We start from the raw sequence: 26,409 nt of genomic DNA, 5'->3' as shown, positions 1-26,409 counted from the left end.
GTCATATGTATAAAATACAAAATCTAACTCTACAAGTTATGTTATGCACTCTCACCAGTTGTATATAGTGTACGCCTTTTTAGAAGTTTCTTCCCAAAATGCATATATGTGTTTATTCTGCTTGTATTGCTTGTAATATTTCTTTCGCTATTTTTGAGTTTTCAATTGCCATCGAAAATTCAAAAATAGCATTTCAATTTTCATAAATGTTAGCTTATGTAAATAGTGTATAGTATATCACCACTCCCTCTATCCTTTCTTACTGTCCCCTCACCTCTTTCATTTCACTTCTCCAAACTGCCTGCTATCCTTTATTTCCGCTGCGCCAGCTCAGGTGCCGCCACCGCAGTGATGGCAGATGCCGGGGTTAGCAAAAATCTTTTACCTTCCTTTTGTTATTATTTTTGAATTGAACACTTACTACTACTACTTTTCATATAAAATTAAGCATGCATGTGTAGCTAGGTACACCTGTTTTTGCTTCTTTTTTTTCTGTATGTACTCTGTTGCTGTTGCTTTTTCCAGTAGTTTGGGGGGTGCTCTCTTAGGTGGGGCCATTCATGGGCTTTTTGAATGCACCTAACATCACAATGGTGTTAAAAAAGGAATAAAGGCATTTGTATTTTAGGTGATAAGACACTGTACTGATCCTTTCTGTTGTGCTTGCGCTGTTTCAGGCTTCACAGAGAGCCAGCAGCAAATGATCTTTCGTATCCTGGCTGCCATTCTTCACTTGGGCAACGTGGAAGTTGTGCAAGGCGGCGAACGGGGTGATGATGCCGAGTGTTGCATGGTGCAGGTGAGGATCTACCGTATTTACTCACGTAATTTGGGCAGCTTTCTTTAAATTAAGGCTTCAAAACGGGTTTGCGCAAATTACGGAAAATTTTCTGAACACATCCCAAAATCTGTTCAAAGATCATAACACACAGTATATTCTGTACATCGCCACCTACACGTCGACCCCCCCCCAACTCTCACTCCTTGCTGGCAAAAAAAAAAAGAAAAGAAAAAAGTTGACTTCAAACGAAAGATGCATACACCCTCTCGCCCTGCCCTACGTTATGTAGCTCCCTGCGGGATGACATGACGGCATGTGCGCAGCTCAAAGCAATAAATGCGCAACAATACAAACGAAAAGCCAGCAGTGGGCAGCAAAGGAGGTAATTGGCGATAAAACGACGCATTGTGTGCGGCCCGGCTGACTAGCGGCAAACCGAACACCAAACGGTTCAGTAGTTTCGAATTTGGGCACGCATGCAACTGTTGCCCGGGAAAGCAATGGGGAAAGCGACCACCAGTGTGACTGTTCATCTGGGAAGGCGACCGCCAGCGAGAGCGAGCTACGTAAATGGCGCAAAGTTCATGCCCTCACCACTCGCCATTTCGCAACTGCACACGGCGATGCGGCTGTGCCGATCTTCCCAAGCCTACCTTGTGCACATCCACATACATGTTAGTGGTCTGGAGCACCAGAGAGCACAAAATATGAGAGTAAAGGTTTTTTTTTTTAAATCCAGGTAAAAGTTGAGGGTGCACAAATTATGTGCGGGCGCAAATTGCGTGTGTAAACACAGCAGTTTTTTCTTACGCCATCTTGGGAGCTCAATTTTACTGTAAAATCAAAAGCTTGTGTCTTAAAAAGACTATAACCAGCAGTTCATCCAGTGCCCTCTGCACTGGAGACTTTGAACATTTAACTGAAAATGAGTGTGGGTGCGGAATCTCTGATAGAAGGCTGTTTCACATTGTGTGACTCTATTTCTTTTCATAGGTAGTGCGAGATGTTGAGCTGCCTTCTTGTTATCCTTTGTTGAACTTCTTGTGAAAGGGCTTTCCTTAGTGACTTCGGGGCTTTGGCTTCTGGTGGCAGACGCAAAGTTTGCTGGATGAAATCCCGGCCGCACTCACCACATTTCGATGGTGGCAAAATGCAAAAACATCCTTGTGCCCTGTGATGTCTGTGCACATCAAAGAACCTCTGCTGTTCAAAACTAATCCAGCGCCCTCCACTTGGTCACCCCTCAAGGTGCTCATGCTGCTTCTGCACATTAAACTCCACAAACCACAATCTCTCTTAACTCTTTCCCTACCTTGGGGAAAAATGATTTTCTGTGGTATTGGGTAAAAAATTTTATTCATACAAATAGCCAAGATAGCTCCCTTGGAACGCATCAAAATTTAGCTTAATTGCTCCTGCATACATTATTAAAGTTACTCGCAGAAATTAAATGAGCTTTAAAGGGGCTCTGAAACACCTTCTGAGCAGAGTACACCAAATCACTCAATCACTGCATTCCCTAGTCATAAACACTTGAGCCAAATAATAGGCTTCTACACGCAGCACAGAACCCACAATCGCGTGCAGAAGTTGGCGAGCCCTTTCCGGCGACTTTCCTGCTCGCGCCCTCGTCTGTCGCATGCTATTGCGTATTCCATTTCAGAGATGGCTGTTGGTTAGATTTTTTCAGGTGTCGGGCAGCTACCATGGCTGCGGCCAGTAAACTGTGTCACTCCGGCGGGTCAGGAAGCTAACCAGGGAATTCCCACGCTCGTCGTAGGCAGTGGGGCTGGTGGAGGGCGCTAACCTTTCAGCTTTTAAAAATTTAAAAAGTGACGAGAGGGAGAGGAAAGGAGCAAAAGCGCTGAAATTCAAATTTTGGCTACAGATAACTCAGCTTCTACAAAACGCATTAAAAAAATTCTTGCTGGAGGATATTTGCGAAGTGGCGTCCTTTAACAACCCAGGCATACCGCAACTTTATTTTCCTTTAAGGAAAAAATTCTTTGATTTCGAATTTTGATGGAGGTGAAATTTTAGAGGCCCGTGTACTGTGCGATGTCAGTGCATGTTAAAGAACCCCGGGTGGTCGAAATTTCCGCAGCCCTTCACTGTGGCGTTCCTCATAGCCTGAGTCGCCTTTTGACGTTAAACCCTCATAAACCAAACTAAACCATTGTTTAAGCATCAAGAACAAAAAAAAATTGCAATATACAAGATGCTGTCCTAACTACCTGCTAGCACATACAGAACCATTACATTTGCAGCTGCAAATTTTTTTTTTTGATTTTTCATAGGTCTCTGATATCAGGTGTCAGCAGTCATCAACCATGGTGGTTGTGTCACTTTTAGTATTAATTTGCTCATTCAATTGGGGCATGGTTCGCAGGTCATGGAAACGGCTCTCTGATGTCCCTTTTCTGTAGCGAAAGCTACATTGGCCACGAACTCTCAGTTTCGCAGTGCCCGCATTCCCACCGTGATCGCACCACACCACGTGACCAACCATGTGACTGGTCACGTGACCAACTGCGTGACGAACCACATGACAACAACTAGCCAGACAACCAGACTAACCTGGACTTGCAATCAAGATTAACCAAGGCTTACCAAGCTATGCCTTGGCTTTCGCTACGTATATCCTGGCATAGCCGAGCTAAGCCGCTGCCAATTTTTTTCGGTTAGTTTTTAGTGGCCAGATTGCCAGATGTCTGCATTTCAAATCCTTTCAAGAAAGTTGGTGACAAATGCACGGTACCTATTGGAGTGTATTGTGAGAACATAAAAAAATTTTTGCCTGAAGCGGTATTGCGAGGTAGGAGGGCTTAAGTTAATGAGCGTTTACTGTATTTGGTGCATACGTGCTTTTTGGCAGGTGATCCAGCCTGAAGGTTATAGGGGTGTAAGAAAACTTGTGCGGTCTTTGCTAATCCCTGAGGCTTTTCTCATGTTGTATGACACATTATTTTTCTTCACTTGATTCTCTGCACTTATCTAATTTTTATAATTCAAATATAAACAGTTTGTTGCAAATTGAGTCAAGAATGTTTCCAGGGAGTGATTATCAAAACTAGTAATTGTAATTAACTAGGAAATACTTTTTCGCAGAATCTGGCAGTGAATTGAGAGATTTTTATGCACTAATATTTAACTCGTGATCATTTAATAATTCCCCCCCCCCCCCCCCCCCCCCCCCCCCCCCCCCCCCCATTCTCTCTTTTTTTCAGCCCAAGGACTCCCATGTTGTGATCATGTCCGAGCTGTTGGGCATTGACAAGGAGCAGATCTCAGTGTGGCTCTGCAACCGCCGGATTGAGAGCATGCGTGAGGTGATCACGAAGCCCATGACTGTCGACCAGGCCTTCTTTGCCCGTGATGCACTTGCCAAGCACATATATGCGCGCCTCTTTGACTGGATTGTCTCTAGGATCAATAAAGCGCTCTCCTTCAAGGACAAGGTGAACCGCTTCATTGGCGTCCTGGACATATACGGGTGAGCACCCTGGCTTCGTGTTGCAACAGCAGCATAGAGATGGGGTGTGAAAGGATGGGGTAAAAAAAGGGTATTTATTTATTTGTTTGTTTTCCCATTCTGCACCCTCGCTTGAGGCTATGGGAGGAGATAAAAATACACATATGGCGGAGCAAGATTATAGCCAGGAAGGGAGTTTTTATAGGAAGTTTCTGTAGGAGAAAGGAAGGGAATTTCTGCATGTGCAAAAAAAACCGTATTTGAACAAGTCAGTAGGGCCGAGCGATGAAATGTTTAATTCGTGATAGCATCTTGACGGTGACGGTTCAGAAAATTTTTAATAATTGCCAAGTGACTCAAATCATGGGTAGTTAATGAATTTATGCAAGAACTTAGCACGTTCGCTGTGATGACGTGAGCCCCAGGTCATACAGATGAGAAGGCAGAAAATCTTTCATATTAGCAAACAATGAAATGGACAGCCTTTTTTTGAACAGATTCGAATTTGTTTACATCCACAAACTTATGGGGTTCCAAACAATGCACAAATAGTCTGGGATAGGAATCACAGGGTTGGCATTTGGACTGTATAATGGGGCAGTTATGGTGCCTATAGAGCTATAAAAGCACCAAGAGATGAAGATGAGGGTCCTCCTGACTTTCAGAGATTTCAGCTTCTTTGTGGGGTGTTGTAGGTGCCCCACTATATGGATCAACACCAAACTATGGGGCGGGGGGCTCTTCTCCACCATCACCTGCTGATCCAAGTTCAATGAAAATGTAAAAAAATACTATGTGCAATTGTAAGAATGATTTCTTTATTAGTTCCCACCCTTCGTGTAATAACCCACTCATGGGGCCTTTAAGAAAATAAAATGAAACGAAATGAAAGCTGTACTTAGTACTAGTTATGTAAGGCTAAACCAACATCTATGGGATTCCAACAAATATGCAGTTCTGTATTCTCATGCCTGTCTTGAAATTAGCAATGTTTTCGATTCCCCTGCAATTCACAATCATATTTTCTGAAACATTCTTTTTTTTGCAGATTTGAAACTTTTGAGACAAACAGTTTTGAACAGTTCTGCATAAACTATGCAAATGAGAAGCTCCAGCAACAGTTTAACATGGTAAGTGCTAGTGAATTAGCCTCTCCGAGCACCTTCATAACAGGGGCTTGTGTTTAGCCACTAGTTCCATTCTTTTTTCCATAGCACCTGCTGTAATACCAGTCGTGCCTGTTTGACACACCTTGAGGCATCATCCTCTAAGCATGCTCCTAAAGCCTGTTTCACATGCAAGTGAAAATGCTTGCGAATCCTGCCACCACGGCGGAAAATCCTGTTTTGAGTCGTCGTGACGATAAGCGGCGAGGTTCCAACAAGTTGAAAATTTTCGCTGTGACGTGCCGCTCAATCGCTCAGTCACTTGCATGTGAACCAGCCTTAAGGCCTTGCCTGCTCGGATAGAGAAGACTTGGTTTGATTCAAGAGTGGGTTGATTTGGTTTAAGTTAAGGTTAGTTTTGTTCAAAGATTGTACCAATTGAACAGTTTCTGCATTATTTTCACATGCTTGGCTTCACATTTCACCACGCAGCTTGATTCAAAGGGCTCAGAATGTGAGCTCCAGCAATTCACGACGCATGACATCCTAACAGGAACTAAAAACCAGACAAAACAAGTCGTGCGAATCGGAAGTTACTACCCTATGTGCGTGTCATCTGTTGGAAGTTAAGTAAACAATTTAGCTTATTCTAGTCCTTTTAAAGCTCTGACGCATGCTAAGCAAGCAAGCCAAAGCACAAGCTCCCTTAGCTGCACTGGCATTTGCATAAAATGCAGAGGCGTGCCCATCTGAGAAGCAGTCTCCTGCATTCATTTCTCATGCCTGGCTTGAGGTGATACCATGCCGTTTGTCGCAAATGGTTGGAAATGTAAGGTCCAGCCATTACTTCCCAGCAGTAACGCAGACTAACAAAAATCATGTTAAGATACACTTGTGCTAACACCATATCCGAAGGGGTCTGTACATTCCCCTAGCTCAAAGTATGTGGCTGTGACAGCAGCACCCTCGTGTGTAACTCGGCAACTGAAGAAAAAAAAAAGGTGCACGTTTCCAAACATGTCTTTCCACTCCAATTCAGCATGTCTTCAAGCTGGAGCAGGAGGAGTATGTAAGGGAGCAGATAGAGTGGAAGTTCATTGACTTCTATGACAACCAGCCCTGCATTGATCTCATTGAAAGCAAGCTGGGCGTCCTGGACCTGCTGGATGAAGAATGTCGGGTGAGTGCATGCCCCTTTCTGTGAAAAAAAAAAGTCACGAAGATGTAATTGCTTTACTTTTTAATTCTGTGAATTTCCAATTGTAACTTTTACCTTACGTTATATTTAACTGTGGAATTAAGGCAGCACATGTCCATTTTTTCTTGTGGCTTTAGGGTAAATGCACAACTGCATGTTTTTTTGCTGAATAAATCTGCAATATTATTTCTGATACAGTAATTCTACTGCAGACACAGCATTACGGGCAACTTTCTTTTTGTGCAGCTTTGTGTGAAGCAAATTTATCTTGCAGATAAGTTTCAAAGTTAAGCACACTTTTCTTTGCCTTAGTCAACACTGGACTGCTGTGAGCACTGTGCTGACAAATATCAAATATAAACGATTAGCGGTATGGGCCTTCTCCATGTTTGCAAACAAGTGCTAATCTTTTTTAGGTCTGCTGTGTTAACAGGGGTAAATGTGCAGCAGCTGGGAAAATAAATTAGCTGCTGAAGTTCAAAAAAATTAGTTTTAAGGGGGGAAGCTGGCCTTAAAAAAAAATTTTTATTTATGAAGTCACAATTCTGAGATCTTTGGGGGGTTATGTTTTTTTGTGCACCGATTCCAGGCATGCCATTTAGTTTCTTGCAAAACTAGCGCTTGTGTGCGTATGTAATATGTTATGTAACTTTTTGCTCAAAACTTTAAAGAAATTTTATTGCAGGGAACTTGGTGAAATGCATATGAGTGGTTTGTCTTGGCATCAAGGAATGCAATAAAGGTAAAATTATCATCCTGCTTATCATAAAGTTGGTACTTCAGAAACAGGCCAAAAAGATTGCAGTCCTGTTTCTGGAGTGTCAACTTCAAAACCTCATAGCTCAGCTACTATGACAGGCAGGACGATAATGTTATTCTTACTGCAGTCCTTGATGTCACAAAAATACAATGACATGCATTTTAGCAAGTTCCTTGCAGCAAGAGTTCTTGAAAGCTCTCGGCAAAAAATAAAAGAACACACTACACAAGGGCATAAGCACTAGTTTTACGTGAAATTAGATGTCATATTTGTAATCGGCACGCAAAAACACGTTCCCTGAAAATTTCATTGTTTCGACTGTATTTAAAGAATTTTTTGCAATATGTGAATAAGATGTGCTTTTGTGCTCTTTGTGATGCTGGCACCATTAATTAATGGAAGGTTTTGCATGTTGTTCAGCTCGTATTTTATTTTTATTTTTATTGAATTATGTTCTCACTTCCCTGGCTTTGCAGGGACTCGGGACAACTCCATCAGGTTTTTTTTGCTAGTAAAATCCAATTGATGGGCCTTTGTGGCCTTGTTGTTGTTGTTGTTCCACAGTAAAAGACTATCATTTTTTGAGAAATTTGGAACTAAAACTGGAATATTTTTTTCTCGTCACTCAGATCACACTGATGGTATCGGTGAAGGCATTGAGTGTTGTGGGTTTGCTTCGTTTAATTTTTCACGCTTTGCCTTTGTTTTCATCTTCCTTTTGCCATAAAAATGTACTGTTAGTAGCAATACATGAGTCGCAATACAAAAGTCAAAGAAAAAGTTGTATTACGTAACATTGGGGCTTTCGCAATCCTTAATTCTCTGTCGTCTGCAACGCAAAAATCTTGCCTGACGTGGTCGGTGGTGGCAACAACTGCCTACCATTTGTTCACTCTTTTCTAGCTTTTATAAGTTTCATTTTCTGTGGAAATAAGTACTTCGTTCTTATAAAGTTGTAGTGCATCAATCTAGGGCAACCTGAAGTTTTTCTCAGTGTTCCTGTAAAGGAGTCTTTATTACGAAGAATAGCAAATACAGTTGCTGGGGGCCTTTTCTTCCAGGTTCCGAAGGGAAGTGATAAATCGTGGTGTGGGAAGTTGTTTGAAAAGTGCAAGCAGTGGAAACATTTTGAGAAGCCCCGCCTGTCCAACACTGCCTTCATCATCCACCACTTTGCGGATGATGTCACTTATGAGTCAAATGGGTTTCTCGAGAAGAACAGGGACACCGTGCTGGAAGAACATATCAATATCCTCAAGGCTAGTCAGGTGAGAGCAATCAGCTTTTTGCTCTGCTGCCATTGCTAAATGTTAATGCACTAACAATATGTAACTACCGTATTTACTCGCATAATTTGTGCACTTTTTTCTTTAAATAAAGGCTTCAAAAGGGGATGTGCAAATTATGCAAAAATTTTGTGACCACGTCCTAAAAAACTGTACAAGGGTCATAACAAGCAATATATGCTGTATATTGTTGCCTATATGTCGACCTCCCAACTCATACCCCTCGCTGGCCAAGACTTCAAATATAAGACGCATAGCCCCTCCTGCCCTGCCCCACGTTATGTAGTTCCCCGTGGGATGACATGACTGCATGCACACGACTCAAAGGAATAAATGTGCAATGATGCAGTCCCGAAGCCAGCAGTCAGGGCCAACTGGAGATAATAGGGTGCCCTCGGGTGCAGCCTGGCTGACTAGTGGCAAACCGAATAGCAAACTGTTTGCAGCTCTCCCTCAGAATGCCGAATTTTATTACTGGTTGTTAGCATACACTTACATTGTATGGGTTTCTTGTGCAGTATGAACTGGTAGCAGAGCTATTTGAAGATGAGCAGTCGTCGAACAAGAGGCTGAAACCAGCGGTCAGAGTTGCAGCTGCGCAGCCTGCCGCGTCTTCAAAGAAGCAACACAAGAAAACAGTGGGCTCACAGGTGACTCTACAGTTCACACAGTGCAAAAGGTTTTAAAGAATTTGTTTATTAATGCCGTAGGGAGTCTCTTTGCTCTCCCAACCTTGCAAAATCAGTGTTATGTTCAGCATGCTGCATATGGTCGCATGTCATGCAGGTGCTGTAACATCTGGTTTTATAATTTAAAAAAAATGGTGAATTTTTGCTGCATGCATCGCCAGTAGTAACAAAAAATATCTGAAAAGTTCTTTTGGGCAACAACATGGCTACCATGTTGTTGTGTTGAATTGTTTCATTTTATGTTAAGCATGGTCTAGCAGAATTCCGAATGGCATTTGATGTGTGTTAAGCATCACTTTGCTTTTGCAAATTACTCACATGGTTCCTACTGAACTCTCATTAAGCTATGGCAGGTTGTTTCATTAAGATATGCTGTAAAGAAGTAAGTGCTATTAGGTGTAAAGGAGTAAATGCTGTAAATTTGTCTGTATGGTGGGTCAGTGGCTGCAACCTTGCCGCAGTCTTTCCAAAAGCATGCTCAGAGCTTTTGTAGGACGCTGTGCTATAGCTGCTTTTAGTAACAAGCTTATTTCTCTTTGGCAGTTTCGTGACTCTCTTGGCTTGCTAATGAGCACCTTGAATGCCACGACACCCCACTATGTCCGTTGCATCAAGCCAAACGACCAGAAGGCAGCTTTCAGTTTCGACACTAAACGAGCAGTCCAGCAGCTGAGGGCATGTGGTGTATTAGAAACGGTTCGGATCAGTGCAGCTGGCTACCCATCAAGGTGAGCAGTCATCTGTCATCAGTATGAGAGAGCTAACTGATATGCTTTTTTGGACAACTATAAAATCCGGCTTATAAATCACCTTCAAGTTCATTAGGTTCCAGACAGTTTTAAGTTTGGCAGTTTAAGTTGAACTGTGTGGCATTTTCAAAGTACAGTAGACTTTCATTCAAAAACACTCAGTTAAACCAAGTTCCTGCATTTGACAAACATTGTAAGAACATATTGTTGATATTCTGCTGATTAAACATTAAGAAATGTGCTTAGCCCTTCATAAGTCACAAGTGGTATTAGTGTCTCACATGCATTCCAACGGTAAGATTGCACTCACAATGACTCTAGACAATGAATGACATCACTTTCAAGTAGGGGTGCACGAATATTGAAATTTTCGAATACGAATATGAAGGAAAAATGGCTTCGAATATCAAATCGAATATCGAATATCTGGTCAGCACAAAAAATAAATTCATAAAATATAAACAAGCAAGAATTGTTGCTCATATTGTTTTCAAAATAGTGTATGGCCTTTGCGACTGAAATAAACAAAACTAGACTGCCTGAGCACCGTATAAAAAAAAAACATGATGTGCGCAGAAATGTATACTACTTAATTGAACAGCATAACAGTATCCGACCCATAATGTGGTCAGGCAAAATGAAATCCATAACATGACAAGACTGGAAGCAAAAATAACAATGGCTAATAAAACCTCAGTAATTCGGAGTTCAAAGAACCGACAGAAATGTCCGGGTTATTCGAAGGTCGATTAATAAAATGCCCCGTGCCCCCCCTCATTAAAAAAAAATACCGAAAATGCGGTAGTCTATGAGGCGGCTCTATCGTGCAAACACCTGTAATCCCGTGACGAGCACCAAGTTACAGCGTGCTGGTAGACATCGCGAACATAAGCGAGATGGGAACGCACATCGACGTCGAAATGGTGAGACTGCTTCTAAAAAGGGAAAAAAAATGACCAGCGACGCGTCAGTCAGCGTCTGAAAGCGGCACGGTGCTGAGATTGGACTACTGGCGAATGCGCGGGCCAACAGTTGCCATTGCCACGGGCGAGTGGCGAAGCTCAGAAACCAAAACTACGCGGCCAGGCTATCTTTTTTTACCTAGTGACAGGGTCCCTCCGAACGTTGTCATGCCTGCAGTTACGCCCACTTAAGAGGTACATAGTTACAGTGCACCATGCAATAGGTGGGATTTTTACAGGGTCGCCTGCCCTGGCCCTGTTGTGACACCTTAACTCGCCCCTTCGGGAGCCTCATGCGAAATTCCGCAAGTAGGCTTTCTCGCATAGCATGGTTGACCAAAACAAGACGGCGGTGGTCACGCTCAGAGAGTTAAGGTGACAGAATGAATGCCATTGCCGTGGTCATTAATTAGATAACATATTACAGAAGGATAAAAAAATAAGCACGGATTTGCGTTGAAATTGTTAGAAGCGGGTCGTTCTCCATCTTGTTCGCAGCACATGTGGTATGTGGGAAAGCCCACTTGCGGAATTGCGCACAAGGTCAAGCCTAGCGGCATCGGAATGCAATCGGCCCACGCGATACACGATGGAGAAAAAAGAGAACAGGCCCTTTATATTGTTTTCCTGGAACTTTAACTTTATATTCAGATGATTTGCCCAGATATTGCGCTTTTGCCATAATCAAATCTACGAAAGTCGGCGCGGTATATGATCGCTGCCGAGTGTTCGGGAATTTTCGAACATTAAGAAATTCACGAATATCATTTCTCAAATACGAATACGAATCGAATATGTTTCATATGCGATTCATATTCAAAATTTCGAATATTCGCACATCTCTACTTTCAAGCCACTTCAACTACTTGTTTTGTCAAAAAGAAAAATGGTACAAATTTGTACCAATGACTTCATAAAAAGACCTCAAATTTGGTATGTATCTGTACCTTAGTCTTAACGGCATATAAAAAAACTTGCAATTTAATTGAAAATTACTTCAAGAAATATTCTGAGGCAGTTGACTGATGAAAAAGGCTCAAAAGCGAAATAATTTTTCAAATTTTATTTTTTTTTGCTGATATGGGCCGCGTCAAACACTACACTCGCGATTTACACTTGTAAAAACATACAGGACACCAAGGAGGCCTACCACTGAAATACAAAAACACACTGAACAGTTTGTTTGTTTGATGGCACAGTATTCACTAAAAAATATGGTATGTAGGAGCACTGTTGCCCATTTGCCGGCACTTGAAGGAAGTGAGACAACATGAGTCCCGCTGTCCCACTAAGGGTTCACTCCCGCTGTCCCGCAAAGGGAGAACCCTTAGTAGAACCCTTTGTAGGACAGCGAGACTTGTGTGGCAATTTTACTTTACATGTGCATCTCACTGTAGACTGAGTTTCGTTGTGGTAGTCAACTGTGGTGCCCCCGTACAGTTGTATTTTATGCGTGTTGATGGCATTCCCCCCTAAGCTAGAAATTTTACATAAGAAGAACAATGCCAAACCCAATTTTTCTCATGAAAAACAAAAGTAAGAAATACATGGTTCAAATAGGACTGCCCCCTACCGCCCCCTCAGAGAGTGACCCGTAAATCTGCCCTTCCATTCTGTTGTGTCTGTTGTGCATTTTACGAATCATTCGGCAGATAAAAGAGCATGCCAAAAAACATGTTGCGGGTTTTCCCTGCCAGTGGTGTATAATTTTATCGTGCCATTTTCCTTTTCTTGGTGTGGGGTTCTGTAATAAACTTCCTGATGTTTGTACCAGAATAAAACTGTGGGTATGCCCTGAATAAGTTGTAAATACTGTTGCATTTCTGGCGTGGTTTGCAGCAAAGCCTGCAAAACATTCTGAGAGTTTTTCTTCCTTGTGGCACCGTGAGAACTGATCAGTGCACTTGTTTTGAGGGCACTTGAGTTACGCTGCTAGCAGCAGCTAGTTATTCATGGCTCATTGCATTTTCCTTGTGTAGGTGGGGCTACCAAGAATTCCTGAGCAGATATAGAGTGCTCACTTGTGCTCGAGACATTGACAGGAGCGACCTCAAGGTTACCTGTAGGAAGATCTTGGAAAAAGTCATAAAGGTACTTTGGCGGCTGTGTCCTTTGAGGACATCATGCCGCTTTACTGGGTCTTTTTTTTTTTTTTGTTCTGAGCAGTTTTATCTTGGCTATATAATGCCCATGAGCCATTTTCAAATTCACTTGAAAGTAACAACGAGATTTGTTTTTGAGTTGGAAATGGCTGTTACCTATTTGTATTGGAGAGCTAGCTGTACATGTTGGTTTTTCAACTCCAGAGTTACATATAATAAAGCAATGGGCCCACCCTAACATCACCCATCCCATTTTGTTTGGTGCAGAAAGGGCCCTTCTCTACAGATAACTCTGCACTTAGGAAAGTATGGTTGTACGTCCTGACCTGTGCTACCAGGTTTCTGATGTGGAGTCTGAAAGTATAACTAAGGCTGTAGTTTGGTCTTGGAAGAAGGTAGTTTTTCTGTGACACTGTTGTTTTAAAAGCTGAAAGGACAAAATGCCTGCTTCCTAATGCGCTGATATTTATTTGTTCTAAGAACCTGAGATCTTCAGCCAATAATTTTGCTCTGGGCTATTATTGTCTTATCCTACAAGACAGTGTTCAAAGAGTTATGACCTGCGCTTCATGTTTGGATTATTTTCTTTCTTGCTTGGTAGATGCAAGTGAAAACTGTATGTTACAGTACGTAGAGTAGAGACTAGCTCAACGGTTGTGTTAATGGATATCGTGAATTATTAATGACAATAATCTAATCATTTAAACTTTTGCGTAGAGTCCAGCATGTGAAATTTTTGTTTTCACTAAGCAGTGCATGATGCCTTCCTGCACACATATTTGCGTGTTATGTCTAGTTGCCCCCTTCTAAATGTTATTCTTTCCTGCTGTTGCACCCCCCCCCCCCCCCCCCCCCCCCCCCCTACCTTTGGGGCTTTTGTAGGAGGAAGACAAGTTCCAGTTTGGCAAGACCAAGATTTTCTTTCGGGCAGGTCAAGTGGCTTACCTGGAGAAGCTCAGAGCGGAGAAGCACAGAGCATGTGCACTGATGATCCAGAAGCACATCAGGGGCTACCTGCAGTTCAGGCGTTACAGGCAGATTCTCAACACAGCACGAGGACTGCAGAGATATGGCCGAGGGATGCTGGCGCGCAAGTGAGTCCCCTCATTGCATGCTTTTTTGAGACTTCTTGCTGTTGGCTTCCTGTAACTTTGGTCTGATTTTCCAAGGAAGCCTCTCTGTCCATACACTAATGTCAAAATGGAATTTTAGGGAAAAGCTTGGTAAATCGACACTAGGTCAGCTTTTACAAAAAAAATTGGCTGTGATTTAGCGCTGGTTAACCCTAGCTGAATTGCAAAAGCTTCGTTTCCTTGGAACGTCGTCTACGCAGTGTCTCATTCGGACGCTCTCGAGAACTCAAACCGGTCTTTTCCGCTCCGGGACGTAGCATGACTTCTAGCCGCATCTTTGTTACGACGCTTCTCGAGTCGCGCGGCGCGTTCTTCTGGCGTCTCTTGAGCGCATTGTCTCTTCCTCGCTTCGTTCTGTCGTTCTTGCGTCTCTTTCGCGCTCCCCATAACGACAACAATACACTGAGGCGAAGCGCATATATATATATACACCCCACGCGAGGCGACACCTCCTCTCCCTCTACCCTAGCGGAGCACATCTGGTGGAGCGAGCGGCAATAGCAGTGGCGTCGCGTCGATGGCGGCGCCATCTTTTGGAGCGTAGCAACGCCGCAGCCGACATACTGCATTTGGCACGACGAGCCGAAATGGCTCGCTGGCTGGCGTAGTAAAGCTTTCGCTTTAAAAATTGCCATTCCACATTAGCTTGGTTTGTTAAAGCTGCCCCTCTGCTGGCAATATGTGAAAGGTGTCCTTTTATTTTGTTTTCTTTGCTTTCCTTCTTTCCTTCTTTCTTTAAATGCCTGTTGGAATCCTCCTCATGCCTGTCCATTCTCTCCTTGTAAACAGGCATGCACATTTCCTGCGCTGCACCAAGGCAGCCACTGTCATCCAAAAGCATGTGCGGGGTTTCCTTGCACGGAAGCGCTACTACCGCCTCAGGCTTTTGGTGCTGCAGCTCCAGTGCCGCATTCGGGGCATGTACGCCCGGCAGCGGTACGTCGAGCTCCAGCGGAATGCAGCTGCTATTGTCATCCAGGCAAGTGGACAGATACTGTGTGCAGTGGTTTAGTGATGCTGCTGTGCACTTCAGTGATCTCTTATTTTTCAAAAGCTGCGCTGCTTGGATTTTCATGGACACAGTCAAACGAAATGGGCTTAACTGTTTTTGTCTGTCTTCGCTAACTGTGTCCATGTAAATTCAAGCAGTGCAGCTCTCGTAGGGTGCATTTCCAACTGGCCTAATCCCAAGCACTTCTTATCTTTGTCGCATTAATTTGAATTCGCCTAGTATTTTGAACAGTTAGTTTGTTAGAACTGATGCTTTGGTCCTTTCAGCATCTAGTATATTAAGAAGGCTCCCTTTCCCACATAACTCTGCATAATTTGAACAAATTTTCAGTTCCCTTTGAGGTCAAATTATCAGGAGCTGATTTTACTGTTTTATCTATCTATCTATCTATCAGTCAAATGTTTCTAAAACCAAGAACAGTAATGATGAGGGCTTTAGGATTGTGCTCACTGGTTTCTGGGCATGAAATGTTTGCAAGTTTGTTTGTTTTTGGAGTGAATAGTACAGCTTCCAAAAAAACACATTTATTGAAACCAAAGCTGACATGCTGGCAAAACATAAAATCTGTCATCACAGAGTAATGGACAGTGACATCATTGAAATGCCTAGTGGAACTGGGTCTGCTGAAAGGTTTAGTCATGTAGGAGTGCGCTTATGATATGTGTGCACCAGTTGCATTAGCTATAGCCCCATTAAGTTCCTTTGCTTAGTGCCCTGTGATTTTAAGCCATCTATGACAGTTTTCTGAGGCAGTTTCAAGGCGGCAAGCTCATGTCAGGTCTCACATCTGCCCTTTGGAAAATTAGACGGAGGTCTTTTGCATTTTGATGTGAGCTTCACTAATGCTGCATGTGGTTTCAGATGAAGGTTCTCACAAACTTGTGAACACAAGAGGGTTTTCTTTTCCAGAAAAATGTGCGCTGCTGGATCGCCAAGCGCAAATACCAGCGCAATGTGTCCTGTGTCGTGGTGGCCCAGTCAGCAGTGCGCCGCTGGCTTGCCAAGAAGGAGCTGCGCAAGCTTAAGATCGAGGCCAAGTCTGTGGAGCACGTCAAGAAGCTCAACAAGGGACTTGAGAAGAAAATTATCTCTCTGCAGCAGAAGATCGAGGAGCTGGTAATATTCTTTTTCTTTTTCATTATCTATTGTGGAGAGTGTCATATTTGAACCCTACATTGGTCATAGTTAAGGCCCCTAGTTTCCCGCGGTGCCGCAGTTTCTTGAAAAATCACAGATCTCTGAATTGTGTATTAGAAGCCCCATTCTCTTTTTTTTTAATGGTATTGCGTATAGGAATGATAGAATGATGGTAATTTGAATAATTTAATCATCTGAATTCACATAAATGGTGAATCTGTTCCAGATGCCCCGACATGCCGGCTCCCCTATTCATTTAAGCGAGCTAATGCACTGAATGCTGTGGCTCTGGCAGCAATGCACTGACATGCATGTATGGGAAAGGTCATAATACCGGCATCTGACAAAAGCAACAGTCGTTCCTTGTTAATGCGATCCTGGTTAACATGGACTACTCGAATTATGGACAGTTTTTTGTGTGTGTGTGTGTGGGGGGGGAGCGATGTTCTTCAATATATTTTGTTATCATCTGCCTGAATATGCCCACTACAGGACAAAGGCCTTTCCGATATCTCTCCAATTAACCCTGTCCTGTATTTACACCTCGTTAATATGGAAGCTCATTGTCCATGTCCAGACAGTGGACAAGGGAAAAATGCGGAGAGTTAATTGGGGCTCATGTATTTTTGTCGCGTTAATATGGACAGTGGTGAGAACAAAATCCCTACTGCCCCTACCAGATCTTTCATTTTCTGCGTTTTGAGTGCAGGACACCAGAGGAATGCAATGAAAAAGTGCAAATGACTGAGTGATAGCCCTTGTCATTTGCGGTTTCATGCTTTACAGTGCAAAGTAGCTCAGTCGGTGCGCCTCACTATTTTTCATATTGCATGAATGGTTGTGAAGAAAACTCTCCCTGCAGCTTGTGCCACATAGAAAGCCACATTGCGCGCCTGTCAGCGACTGAGTGCTGATATGTAGGAGCGCTTTGTGGGATGTGAACAGTTGTAGGACTTAGGTCATTTATCCATGAGACACCATGAAGCATATCAGACTGTTAGGCGTGCCACGCTGCACCACATTGGTATTTCAAGCATAATGGTGACCAAGATAATGGGCTTGTAGGTCTCAAAGTTATGTCTGGTTTCAACTTCACTGGCTACCACCATGCACAGAAGCCGACCTTAATCATAGCATCTTTTCTTAAATATTGTTTTTATTTGTAATTCGTGAATACGGATAACTCGCTATATGGACAATTTTGCTTGAGAACCAAAGTGTCCGTATTAACGAGGCACGACTGTATTACTGTGTTTACATGAATATGATGCAAATCTTTGCTTAAATCATCTACTTCTTAGAAAGCACCACACATTATATTTAGAACCATTGTATGATTACAGCACATTTTTTTTTTTTTTTCACTGTTGTTTAGTTAACGAAAAATACTGCATGCTGTGGTGCTCTTTCATCAAGCTGCCTTTGTGCCATTAAAATCTATCACCACTGCAATTTGTTTCTAATATGCAGTACCTTGTGAGCAGTTTTTGAAATAGGTCACGCCAGGGTGGCACACTAAGAGGATGGATGTCTGTTGGTTTACGTAGTTATCTTGGTCCAATGTGTTTGTGTGACCCATCCAAGATGGCTTGGGCTTTTAGCAGCTGCCAGTGTTGGCTGCATTCTGTTGGTTTCAGTGCCATGGCAGCCAGGCAACCGGGCTTGCACTGGTTCATTTGTTTTCAAAGCAGCCGAAAAACGCCAGTGCCCAGTTGCACCTAAACTGCCTTAAATGGTACTGCTTACTCATGACACCGCTTTAGAATGTCATGGAACAGAGGGCAGCACAGAGGGCACAGAGGGCAACCAAATCTATCGGACCAATACTTCACTAGTTTGTACGCTGTTCTCACACTTAAAAGTGGGTCAGTGAAAGCTACACACACACACGCACACGCACACGCACACGCGCACGCGCACGCGCACGGACTGGCCATGGTGGCCCAGTGGTTAGGGCGCTCGGCTACTGAGCCGGAGTTCCCAGGTTCGAACCTGCCCGCGGGGGCAGCGTTTGGATGGAGGCGAAACGCAAATGCACCCGTGTGCTGTGCGATGTCAGTGTGCGTTAAAGATCCCCAGGTGGTCGAAATTATTCCAGTTCTTCTTTCAGTCCCTTCTTTATCTCTTCCCTTATGGGGCGGGCGCGGTTCAGGTGTGTGGGCAGAAATGTGAGACAGATACTGCGCGATTTCCTTTCCCCAAAAACCAATTTTTTGAAAGCTACACTACTGTACTTGTGGCACTGCAAACACAGGACACGTTACTATCCATGTGGGTAAGCAATTGTGGGCTCTTAATGTGGCACTGAAACTAGACCGCAGAAGTAACTTTGAGCATGTGCAATTGACTTGTCGATGAAGGGTCCCTCACATCATGCATTCTGTACGCAGGTCAAGGAGAACAAGTCGCTGCGGTCCCAGGGTGAAGACATGCGTGGCCTTCAGGAGAAGGTCGAGCAAGCCAAGAACCTCGAGAACCTGCTGCGCGTTTCCAATGACAAGTTGGCCGCCCTGGAGGAGACTCTGGCCTCTGTCCAGGTGAAGCTGCGGGAGGTGGCTTGCGAGAAGGAGGAGCTGCTTACCAAGAACACTGCACTCAGCCAGGTGAGCACACGAAGTAGTGGATCAGAATAGACACTTACAAGACCTTTTGATGAGAGCTGTATAGATTAAACATTTGCAGTGGTCTAATGGTAAATATTTTGCCTCAAGTACGGGTTGTATTGGGTTTGAACCTTATTGTCATTGGGAGCCCATCAGTCATTGGTACAGGCACTCTCTTGCCTGGTTTTCAGCCTTTCCAGCAGCAAAATGCTCATAATTAAAAACACCTTAAAAGCCTGAGAGTACAGTAGAACCCCTCTATAGTAAATCCACTCAGACCACTAGTAGTCTTGGCTGTATCAGTATCTTTACTATATCAGTTGTTGGTGATGGCTTGACTCTCAGGATGCTGTCTCGTATATAATTGGCTACTTATTAAACACATAGCGTTTGTTTATAAACTAAGCACTCAGAAATACCTTCCATCCTGCTCTTAGTGCTCCTTTATGTGATAATTATTTATCTTAAGTTATCACATTTTGTGTCACCACATTTTCAATTTTATGTATATCTTGTACAAGTACTGCATTCGCACCAATACAACATGGCTCGTAATATGTGAGTTTTATTCCGTGTGAAAGTCGCCATTTATGAGTCAGTGCCATTTATGAGTCAGTAGTTAAGAAACACGCGTGAAACAGTCAAGTGCAGAGAAACCACCCGTGCAGCATTCCCGCACGTCGGCTTCTTGCCGCCACTGCTTCTTGTGTCGTGCTGCCCAGTGCTGCCAACGTTCGCCCTTTGCTTCCTATTCTTACTTCTCACTGAACTTCTGCTGTCACTCCTTTCTCGGCGATCTGCGCCACTTTCTTTCTAAGTTTTTAGCCAGATTTGCTTTCTTTTTTTCCCCCCCCCCCCCCCCCATGCGCGCGGCGTGTTTTGTCTCGCGGCCCCCGAGCTTTTTGAAAAGTTGGCTTCTCCTCCCAGCTCACATGCTGGGCGGCTAAGCCATCTCAAAGACCGCCGTTTTATCATCTTGTGTATCCTCCGCGATGTCATCAGTCCGCGGCAAGTACATCGTCACGGTCGGACGCTCTTTACTATAAGCGGTTGTTATGAAAGATGTCTTTACAATAAACAAAAAAATGTACAGTCGTATGTGGATGGCGAAATGAGGCCGCGGTTTCACTTTACTATCAGAGTTTTTACTATATCGAAATTTACTATAATGGGGTTCTGCTGTGTCATAAAAAGTTGTAGTTTATTATGAACAGCAATGTGCAGTAAGCATGAGGTGATGAACATTACCTCACAATCAAGAGCAGTCCTTAAACTGGTGTTAGTAACGATGGCTGCGATAGAGATGGGTAGTTGATTTTATTTAAAATCAAATTTTTTAAAATGCAAGAACTACTGTATGTACTATAGTTAGTTTGCATGATGGGGCACCAATTTTACAACTGTGATCCTAGCAGAATCACAAGAAGTGGCTGTTTTGGTTGAAAACAGGGGCACGATGAGAATATACTGATAGATTTAACCAGAGTGAAAAATTTTGCATAGATATGATGGCAACAATGAATTATCTTGAACCAGAAAACAAGGTGGCGAATGCCAGTTACTTTTTTCAATTGTTAGTGTAGAGCACTTTATTGATTACCACACATTTCAAGCAGGAATCATGCATTGGCTGGCATACCTCATTTATTTCTAATACTTCGTAGGTATAATACTATAAGAACTCTAGGTAAAAGAACATTTCAGGTTAGTGATGAGTTCTTCAGTGCAGGCCATCTGTGATAACGGGATCCTCAACAGGAAAGTTTTCAGTAGATGCTCTAACTTCTCTGATTAATGGAAAGCTGTAAAGCAGAGGCAGAATATATTTCAAGAATAGCATATAAAGACATTTCAATACAGCTTTTGAGCACCCATAGTGCTTGTGCCTACTGCTATAGCAAGTTCAGCTGAGCATATACATACTCTGTGTACTGTATTTTTTGCGGTGACAAAAATAACCTAAAGTGAATTTGCAATCTTTTTTTTTTAAGTTTTAAATGATTTACGAGCATGGTTTTCTGAATGCATGTATCACTCAAGGTACTGCGTCATTTGCCTACCCTTTATACAGAGTGTACTACAGTAAAGCTGTGTTGCACACTGTGTTTTTCTCAACAGAAAATTGAAACGGGAGAAAAAGAGAAAAGCAGACTTCAACAAGATTTGGAAGAAATGGTCAAGGCAATCCAGTTGAACCAAGAAAGTGCCCAGGGTAGGTACAGTGGACTGCCTTTTGGACAGGCTCTGCTAAGCTGACGTCTGTGTTAGGCCCTTCTAAGCACGTCGTGGAACTACAGCTTCTCGTAGGCACAATTTGAAAGAAACCTGGCTGAAACAAGGCTTTTGGCTTGCACATAGATTAGGTGGTTCATCCCATAGTGTCATTCGTTGATTGATTTGTGTGGCTATGTAACATTATGTAAGTAAAGGCACTGTAGCAGAGAATGGCAACATAGAAGAAAGCAACACCATAATTCCTGAGGTTTGTATGTGCATACACTTTTCCAGCCTGGCAAGAAATTGTGAAAGGGCTAATATGAGGTACATAAATTGAAACGAAAAATTTTAAATGTATGTCACGGTTCAGGAGTAACCTAGTTCACACCTTTTACACGAGGTACTGAATCATGCTTAGTTTTCTAGTCTATTTGCAGTTGAGTGAAACTTTTTGTGCACAGCTGCAGCTACTTCGCAAAGAGTACTGTACTTATTTACCTTATTTGCTTATTGTTGTTGTTATTGCTTTACAAGAGTACAGTCCCATACTTAAAACTGTCACACTGGACTTAAAGACATACTCAGAGCAGATGTGGGATCCGGCATTAGCACTGCACCAGCCAGTTAGTCGTGAATTCACACGCAGTAGCGGCTTGCTTGGCCAAACTGTTGGCACTGAAAAGAAGGTCAAGATAAGCTCAGTGGGTTCAGATCACTGCCCGCATATTTGAATTTGTGATATAAAGTCAACCAAATGTTACTTCACTATTTGCTAAGGCCCCATTTGCTACTATGAAGCCTTCCTAACATGAACTTTGGGACCTGCGCCTTGCAGAGATGCTGCGTCAGAAGCTAGAAAGTGAGCGTCAGCGCCTGCTGGCCGAGTTCGACGAGGAACGGTCAGCCTACCAGCGGCTGGTGAAAGAGCGTGACCGGCTGGAGCAGCGATGTGAGAACCTAGCTCAGGAGAACAGCCGGATCAGGGGCCTCTCACACCAGCGCACCCCTTCCAACCTCAGCGTGGCCTCTGTGCGCAGTGACACTGGGGACGCAACCCGTGATGACATTTCTGACGTGCCTGACGAGGTTTGCTTTACTTTCGTCGTCATTCAGGGCTGTTGTGGGGAACAGCTATTTTTGTTGACTAATCAGCCTGTCGTTCAAGTTATAATGTAGCTTTACCCAGGGATTCTTTGCCAAGGACATTTCAAGTGACTCATTCTGTGATGGCAATATTTATGATGTAACGATAACATGGCGTGGCAGTGCATTGTTTTACCACTGTGACAAAAAGATAAGTAAATTACTCATTTTGAGCTTGAACAGAAGTTTTTTTATACAAAGAATTCCCATGATCAAGTATGCACGTAACAACTGGGCACCACATCATTTTGCTGCATGATCCATGTAAGGTACAGTGAAATTGGACAAGCCACAATTGTATCTAGTTCTTATGGAAATCAGTGGACATTTGTCATTCATCCAGCCTTGCATTTAAGCTGCAAAAAGTATATTGCTTCAACGAAGATGAGAGACTTCGTGTACTGCAAAATTGTCTTTATGGATTCTTACTTAGAAGAAACCAGAATAATAGAAGAAACCACATGCTATATGAATGCAAGGGTCAGTTGACTGAAGTTGGGCCCATGACTGCATGGATGTAGAAAGCGCCATGTATATCGGGAACAGAGCTTTTTACATGAGGACTGCAGACACCTCATAATACAAGGACATAGCGCAGATGCATTTAAAAAAAGGGCATTGTGCAGTTGTTTAATAAGTTCTGGGAAGTTTTTAGAATTTAGTTCGTCTCTGTGTTTGTAATAGAGCCATATCTTATTTTTGTTCTAGGATGGTGGTTATGGGTCGGTGAGGTCTGCAAGGGAGAAAGAAGCTGCTCATGGGATGCTGAACTCAATTGCATGGCAGTCTACTGGAGCACCATCTGACCAGAGTGCTGGTGCTGTGAGTGCCATATTTTAATGTTCTTTGTGCCCTTTGCGCAGGGCATGCTCCTTGTCTGAGCCATGATGGAAACAGAGCATTTTGCCATTAGAGAGTTTTAGCACTTCCAGACAGCCATACAGCCAATACGGTAACATGTTGAAGTTGCTGTCGTTGCCGTGCTTGTCTAGCCACATTTTCCATACAGTCGTAGTTGCTGTAGTTCGCATATTTACCGTGTGACGGCGCTGAAAACAGTAAACAGATATTGCCGAGCCAATCCATTTGATTGAATCCTAAATGGCGCTTTCCGCGGCAGCGAAGAGTTGTCTGGTTGAGGCAGCAGTATCTGTTTGTGTCTATGTTGGGTCGAAAAATTGAAATATTGGAATCCATCTTTCATCAATTTTAGTTAAAAGAATTGAACTTTGAGGCTCCGCAGAGTCTGAGATATTGGTCATGATTATGCTCACATTCCTATGAAGGGTTTGACGGTTCCTCAATAAAGTGCGAAAAATCTGTATGCTACCACATTTGATGCTAAATGTGTTTTGGCCAAGCTAGACTAACTCAGCATCTCATGCAGTCTCTCTGTGTCAAGCATTATACTACATGAACCTTGCTACAGAGCTTGTATGGCAGACCTTTCTGCAATTTTTAAATGTGACAGTACTGGAATATGCAAGTAGATAAGCGTATTGTTAAGGTGCATTTACACAATGAACCATGAACTAGTTCTGGCCTGCGGACCAGAGGTCAACGTATTGTCCCACTTACACTCCGTGAGGTCCTCTAGTGGCTCATGTAACGAAGCAGGCGAGAAATGCCAGTGCATTTTTTCTGTCTGCAGACCTTTATTCTTTGGCCACCGTGTCTGTCAAATGCAACATGGCGAAAGGCTGCACTCATGCCTAATCCACTTATTGCTGCCTGCTCCGACCTTCAGCTTTGCGGGTGGTGATAAGTGGATTGGGCATGCATACAGCCTTTTACCATGCTGTGTTTCACCAACACGGCGGCCAAAGGACCATGGTCCACAGCCAGAAAAAATGCTCTGGCTTTTCTCGCCTGCTTCGGTCTGTGGGCCACTTGAGGACCTCAAGGTCTAAAAGTGGGACATCATGTGATGCCCTGGTCTATGGGACACAACCGGTCTGTGGTCCGTCATCTGAATGCACTTTCACATTCTCTATGTTGCTCACAATACATGCAGTGAATTTTGTCTGATTCTATATGATTCGTTCAGTGCATGCTTTAGTTGATGCAGAGCACGCTGTTTTCAGTGACTGCTTTTGGCTCTTATTTTCTTGAAAATGACTGAGCCCTGCTTATGTCATTTTGTGTTATAAAAAGGTTAAAATGACTGTTTAAGATTCACATATTTCATAGGAAAGTGAAAAATTTCCTGAAAAACTCCCGAGGCCTTGCTTGTTGCAGGGATTCAGGAATATTGACAACTTCCACATTCAAGTGCACTTTCTTGAAAGAATGCCAGAAAAGAAGTGAAAATTGGCCTAAAAGGTGAACTGCCAAATAGAAGAAACTAATTGAGCGCGTAGTGGGAGGAGTGAATGCTTTGTTAGTACCTATTGCACAAATCTTTTTCTACGTCTTGCTGGTCAAGTCTGCCATTTACGAAATCACTGATTGTAGTAATTGCAGTTTTACATAAATTATTAAGATTTGCTGAAGAACAACTTACTATACCTTGTTTTCAAATGATTGCAGAAAAATTGCCCTTGAAAAGTGACTGAAAGAAAAGAAGACTGTAGGATTAGTCACAATAAATTTTAGACAGAATGCTAGTAGTTCTGGTACAGGTAGTGAAACAATGGAGTTGCCCCCAGTGCTCCTAAAGAGCACCCAGAAAAATGGGTGAATTTCTGGCTTGTATTGCCGCTCAAGCCACCCTAACCACCGCTCGAGAACCTCTCACAGTGCTCTATAAAGGCAGCTTGAAATGTTCGGAAGGTATATAGAGCCCATCCCATCTTCTAAATGCATCTGCCCTTTGCAATTTTTCATCAGCAGGAGCAGCAGAAGGCTCCCCTTCCCGATGTGTCAGTGGTGCTGAAGCTCCAGCAGCGACTAAATGAAGTCGAGCAGGAGCGGTCCCGTCTAGAGAAGAAGGTGGAAGCATTGGAGACCAGAGAGGAGCAGTCCCAAGCCAGGGAAGCCAGTGGCAAGGAGCTGATGCGGGTACACTTTCCCTTCTGTTTTATACCACTTCTCTTTCTGCTGACTCTGCATTGCAGTTCACGAAAGCCAATGACCTCTCCTGTGCGATCTTCTTGCAGAAATATTCAAACTCCTACATAAAAAACACGAATATTGTGTATTATTGGCTATATCAAAATGTTCCAAAATATTCTTAACAAACACATGCAATTCTTACTTTATACATCGAATGTGGTTTGCCATAAAGCGGCCATATTGGACTGATGAGCGCCAAGCTCTGCCCACTCGAATGACAGGCAGCAGGCTTTGCCTCACTACACAGATGGTGGTACGGATAGTGTTCACACCATTGTTCACACTATCTCGCACTTCCCAGGTCACAGCAGTCGACACACCTTTGTGCCTCTCCTTGCAGCTCTAAGCGTGCCCAGCACGAGTGCCTTAGTGTGCGTTTGAGACTTGGGAGGGGACTAATCGCATTGTTGTGCAATGGCAGCATTGACTTTCACTTCACTAGATGGCAGCAAGTGGGGCAAACTGTTATTAGTTTATTTTGTTTAAAGGTTATTCTGTCAGGTGTACATGTCGATTATCTCGGGGAAACGCAGTGTTCAACTTTCCTAGCTAAGCTTTTATGGTTGTTTATTCTCCTGGCAATATTTCTTTGTGTGAGAGTTGACAGAATGGAGTCGAAGAAAAGCTGTAGTTGAGAGGAGTCAGATCTTGGAGAGGAGCATCATTGGTATTGGCCCCTAGTATTTCCAATTGCTTTTGAGTACCGTATTTACACAATTGTAAGTTGACTCGAATGTAAGTATTAGTCACTGGACTACTCGTCCACACTTGCGTCATCGCCCTCACTAGCGCTGTCATCGTGATCACTGCTGCGGTCCCACAGCTTGTCGTTCTAACATCGTCGTGCAGTGAAATCCTGCACTTTGCAAACAGCCACATCGCGACATCGTGTGGAACAGCTGAAAATTTTGTCTCGCTGTAGCTGCCACACCTGTATCACCCATTGCGAACATCGAACTTGTCGCCCGGTGCGCAGTTCATTTCTGCGGCGTAAAGAATAGCACC

General features: G+C 43.3%; 1 protein-coding gene across 4 annotated transcripts in view; it reads left to right on the top strand.

Annotated features, from left to right (window-relative positions):
* The window catches only part of didum (dilute class unconventional myosin), a 55,107-nt gene that overhangs the window by 16,465 nt on the left and 12,233 nt on the right, over positions 1 to 26,409 (top strand). For 2 of the 4 annotated variants that reach the window (XM_077669263.1, XM_077669266.1), the window contains exons 9-24: positions 678 to 799; positions 4,009 to 4,274; positions 5,302 to 5,383; positions 6,399 to 6,539; positions 8,379 to 8,585; positions 9,122 to 9,253; positions 9,836 to 10,020; positions 12,983 to 13,094; positions 13,988 to 14,199; positions 15,028 to 15,217; positions 16,160 to 16,366; positions 18,778 to 18,990; positions 21,109 to 21,202; positions 22,043 to 22,293; positions 23,059 to 23,172; positions 25,183 to 25,350. In XM_077669263.1, coding sequence (XP_077525389.1) covers positions 678 to 799; positions 4,009 to 4,274; positions 5,302 to 5,383; positions 6,399 to 6,539; positions 8,379 to 8,585; positions 9,122 to 9,253; positions 9,836 to 10,020; positions 12,983 to 13,094; positions 13,988 to 14,199; positions 15,028 to 15,217; positions 16,160 to 16,366; positions 18,778 to 18,990; positions 21,109 to 21,202; positions 22,043 to 22,293; positions 23,059 to 23,172; positions 25,183 to 25,350 — 2,696 coding nt within the window. Of the gene's footprint in view, positions 1 to 677; positions 800 to 4,008; positions 4,275 to 5,301; positions 5,384 to 6,398; positions 6,540 to 8,378; positions 8,586 to 9,121; positions 9,254 to 9,835; positions 10,021 to 12,982; positions 13,095 to 13,987; positions 14,200 to 15,027; positions 15,218 to 16,159; positions 16,367 to 18,777; positions 18,991 to 21,108; positions 21,203 to 22,042; positions 22,294 to 23,058; positions 23,173 to 25,179; positions 25,351 to 26,409 lie in introns of all 4 variants that reach the window. The other 2 variants (XM_077669264.1, XM_077669265.1) reach the window with 1 other exon arrangement.

This window comes from Amblyomma americanum, chromosome 6, assembly GCF_052857255.1.
Source record: "Amblyomma americanum isolate KBUSLIRL-KWMA chromosome 6, ASM5285725v1, whole genome shotgun sequence".
Lineage (NCBI taxonomy): Eukaryota > Metazoa > Arthropoda > Arachnida > Ixodida > Ixodidae > Amblyomma > Amblyomma americanum.
This window is presented reverse-complemented; position numbering and strand designations above follow the sequence as displayed.